Source organism: Monoraphidium neglectum (assembly GCF_000611645.1).
Source record: "Monoraphidium neglectum strain SAG 48.87 unplaced genomic scaffold scaffold04514, whole genome shotgun sequence".
Taxonomy (NCBI): Eukaryota; Viridiplantae; Chlorophyta; class Chlorophyceae; order Sphaeropleales; family Selenastraceae; genus Monoraphidium; species Monoraphidium neglectum.
Window position 1 is genome coordinate 1 of NW_014009115.1, and position 4,372 is coordinate 4,372.

The following is a 4,372-nucleotide window of genomic DNA, read 5'->3' on the forward strand; positions in this document are numbered from 1 at the left end:
ACCCCACCCTGCCCAACCCCTTTCCTTGGCCGAAATCCAATCCAATCCAATCCAATTGATTACAATCCACTCCAATCCAACCCACTCCAATCCAACCCAACCCAACCCAATCCAATCCAATCCAATCAAATCCAATCCAATCCAATCCAATCCAATCCAATTCAATCCTCGGGAACGCCAGGTCATTTACGTCGCCAACATGCACCTGGAGGGCCACCCCGAGCGCGGCGCAGAGCGCATGGCGCAGGCGCGCGGCGCCCTCGCCTCCCTCGCGCGCCACCAAGCCGCCCAGGGGCTGCCCCCCGAGGCCTGCAGCGTGGTGGTGTGCGGCGATTTTAATGAGGGCCCCGGTAGCGGCGTCGCGCAGCTGCTGCGGCAGGGCTGGGCGGCGGCGGCCGCGCCCGGCGGCGGCGCGGGCGCAAACGTGAACGGCGGGGGCGGGGCGGCGGCGGCGCTGCTGGCGGACGAGCCGGGGGAGGCGACACAGCCCTACTTGCTGCAGGTGTGGGGGTGATTTGAGATCTGAGATCTGGCAGTGGGTCGTGATCTCGTGGGGTCGTGCGGTCTGGGTGGCCGCCCGCGGATTCTACTGCGCGCAGATTGAGGTTTGCTGGGCGCTGGTTTCCGGCACGACAGCCGGCCCGCCCTGCCCGTGCGCGCGTCGCATGTGCGAGCCGCGCCCGCGGCTGCTTGTGCGCACCCGACGCCAAACCGCGCCGCCCCCCCCCCCTCGCGCGCCGCCTCTGCCCCCGCGTCCGCGCAGGACGCTTACGCCTCGCACCCCCTGCCCTACACCCGGCGGGTGAGGCGCCGCCCGCGCTCCGCTCTTTGCGAACGGTGCAGTGGCGGCCGCCCTGCGCGGCAGCGGGCCCGGCAGGCGGACGCTCCTCTCTACGGGAAGGGCGCTCCACCGGGCGCTCCCCCCCCTCCCCCCGCGTGCCGACCGCTTTTGGGCAATCCTGGCGTCGCCCCGTCTGCCGGGACCGCCCTGCAACATCAACACAAAAAACCGCATCTTTGATGAACGACGACCGCCCCGCAACACGGCATGCAGCAAGCCGGTCCGCTCTATGGGACACGAACTGCAAACCGCCCCGCAAAATGCTGAGCGACCCGCCCCGCATCACCCCCGCTCTCCTCTCCTCTCTCCCCCCCCCCCCAAAAAAAATCAACATCACTCCAGGTGCCGTCCCTGGCGAGCAGCATCGACCAGCTGTGGGTGTCGGCGCACGCGGCGGTGACGCACGTGCTGCACGCGCAGGATGAGAAGGCGGACGCGGCCGGCATGCCCAACGAGCGGCAGGTGGGGTGGAGAGGAGGGCGTGTGTGTGTGTGTGTGTGTGTGTGTGTCTGCGCGCGTGCGTGTGTGCACACGCACACACGCTTGGTCGCGCCGGGTAGGAGTGTTTGAGGTGTTTGACCAGGGTGCTTGGCTGAGAGTCAAATGCAGCAGACGCATTCGCAGGCGCTTCCATGCGGGCGTGGCCGCTCTGCATGCACCTGGGGCAGGCACACGTGGGACGTTGTCCCATGCGCGGGCGCGCAAGCGTGGGTGCACTGCCGCGCACTTAAACGCACTCGCTTCGCAAGTTGTCCAAAATAGCCCGACAGTCGTGGCCCCTGCCCGTGCCTGTCCGACTGCCACCGCTCACCATCCGTTCGCCACACCCCGCCTCCTCCTCTCCCCCTCCTGTCCAAAACCATCGCAGCCGTCCGACCACCTGCCCCTTGGCGCCATCATCACGCTGCCTGCCGCCGCGGGGGCGTGACGACCCCAACGCTGGCATCCTGCCGTAAATGCACCTGCGGCGTGTGGATATGCTGCACTTGGCTTGCTCGACGGTGCCTCTTCCTTGGCTGGAGGCTGCCCCATTCCTGAATTTGCGGCCTGCCCTTGGGTGCACCGGCGCACGGTAGCGCGCCGCCCCCTCGCAAACCTTATTGTGTTCGCACTTTCAGAGCGAGAACGGCCGCAGACCCGGTTGAGCAGCGCTTGAGTATGTTTTGGGGGCTTTGGGTTGGTCCTCCTTCCTTCCCCTGAAGGTTGAATTTGACTTCCAAGGGCGCCCTGCGCTGCCCCAAGCCGCTTGAATCGCCAGGCCCCTGATCTTGGAAACCCCGGCTGCATCAGTGAAATAGCTTACATCCCTGCGTCAAGAGGGGCTAATCGAGCCGACACACGGCTCGCAGCCCACATCACTGCACGGCTGCATGGCTGCATTGCAAGCATACTGGATGAGCCCAACACCGCCGGCGCGAGCTGGGTCCCGACCGCCACCGCGCACGCGCGCTGTGCCGCAACGTTGTGATCGAGCGGCTGCCCCGCCGTCAATGCCGGAACGGATGTTGATGTAAGCACGGCACATTCGCGGGATCGGCTCCTTGGGTGCTGAAGGCAGCATTTGAGTGAATGAGCACCACGCTCCAGGCATCGACGCTCTCGTGTTATCTTTATGTGCGCAGCCGCCGTGCAGCTGGCAGAGTGACGGCTTATGAGTCACCGCTCTTCACCTGGGGGACTGTGACCGCCGCACGTGCGACCCTTTCCAGGAAGCTGCCAGGACGGCTCAGCCGTGCTGCCGAGGCATGCCAGCCGGCAGGCGCGCAGCCACCGCGGGCGGTGGAAAGGCTCAGTGGCGCTGTGGGTGCAGGTTTGAGAAGCCACATCTGAAGGGACCGCCTTTCGTTTTCACAGGCGAGGGGGCGAAGCGAAGCTCGGCGCTGCAGCGAGTTGGTGCTGACGGTTGCCTGGGCGTGTGGTGGGTGATGAGCCAGCTCGCTGGCGGTTAGGGGGGCCTGAGGTAGCGCAAGGCGAGGCCGAGTGACGGGTCGGTATTTGAGCTGCCGCCGGCCTGCGATTCGCCGGCGTCGCAGGCCAGGTGTGTCGCCCCGCCCGCGCCTGATGAGTAAGCCGGGTGGCAGCCACCCATCCACGGCTGCCGGCGCCTAGCACCGGCAGCAGGCTCGGCATCGCCCTGGCCGCGCGTTTTGTCACAGGTTGTGACGCAGCTCCATTCAGCCCTGGCAGCATTGGGGTGACGCCGCATCCTACTGCGAGTCGCAGCCGAGCAGCAGTTGGACCGGGTTCCTGCCGCGGCTGCGCGGTGCGCCGGGTGTGTAGGGCGCTCACGCCTCGTGCGTGAGCAAACAAAACCCCCTTGTAGGCTGTGGATACCCACTGGGCTCAGCGCCGGCGAGCCGGCCCGATGTCGGCGCATGTGCTCGTGGTGGCCCCGGCAGGCGCGATGCGCGCGGCTGACGCCCATTGTAGTGATTTCCGGCACCCGTGCGGTGGTCGGGCAGTGCCGCCGCGCGTGCGCCGCTCGACAAGGGGTATGGGCCACAGCTGTTGCAAGTGAAGGACTCTGGAGGGCTAATATCACAATCTGCAGCCACCGCGGCCCCCTAGGGCCCGAGCTGACCAAATTCTCTGGTGTGCGCGACTACGGCGACGGCGTTGCGCCGGTGACACTTGGGTGGCGGGCGGCCGGCCGGTGTACCAATGACGCATGATGCCCCGTCTGGCTGAAAACATCCTGTGGAACCACGCCTCGTCGTGGTCAGCTGTACGTTCGTCACCAGCAGGGCCAAAGCGACGCACTTGCTGGAGCTTCTTCCTCAAGAGTGACGGGTGGTCACCGATGCTGTCTTCTCACAACGGCCTCCTTGCGCGCCAAGCAGACAACATCAAAGTCTCTTGGGGATGCTCTAGTACCGTATGTTCAGAGGGCGCGGCCAATTAGCAAACACGCCTCACACCCTCAGCGTCGCCGCGTGGCCCGACCTGCACCCGGGCTTGGTTTACTCGCGATTTGATCATGAACTACGATGGCAGAGGCATGTGCCTGATGCAGACCTTGCAGGTGGACACGCGTAGCACACAACAGTCAGTGTGGTCTGGATCACGTCTGTGTTGCCGTAGCACACGGTCTCCTAGCCCCTAGGAATTCCTATAGAACCCCGTAGCCCGCTCCTTGGACACGTGAAACACCGAGGAGTTGTGCCAGGCAGAGTAAGCTTGGGCTGTGGGGACCTGCGCTTGGTACATGGTGCCATAGCACCAGGATCCTAGCATCCTTGTGGTTTTGATTTCATGGCCTTTTACAGCGCATGCCCGCGATCCTCGAGCCCCAGGGCATCAGGCGCCGCACTCATCATACGCTGTGTCGACTTGCTCCCCGGATGATGCTCGGCCGCCGACGCGCACGCCACCCACAGGCCCAACCCCTGGCCAGCGCGCCCCCCCAGCGGCGGGAGGCCGTGCGCGCGCACACACTCGCGCAGCTATGGCGGCGGCCGCGTGGCGCGGCGCGCTGGCGCAGCTTGAATCGCTCGACTTCAGCGGCGCGGGCGCGCACGCCGACGCGCGCGC

At 66.0% G+C, this 4,372-nt stretch overlaps 1 protein-coding gene across 1 annotated transcript; it reads left to right on the forward strand.

Moving 5' to 3' along the window:
* Nucleotides 1-199: 199 nt before the first annotated feature.
* MNEG_14472 (hypothetical protein) lies at nt 200-1,769 on the forward strand (the record flags this gene model as incomplete). Its single annotated transcript, XM_014037056.1, has 4 exons — nt 200-502; nt 764-802; nt 1,184-1,303; nt 1,710-1,769. The coding sequence occupies 4 exons, from the start codon at nt 200-202 to the stop codon at nt 1,767-1,769; spliced, it is 522 nt and encodes a 173-aa protein (XP_013892510.1).
* Nucleotides 1,770-4,372: the final 2,603 nt, after the last annotated feature.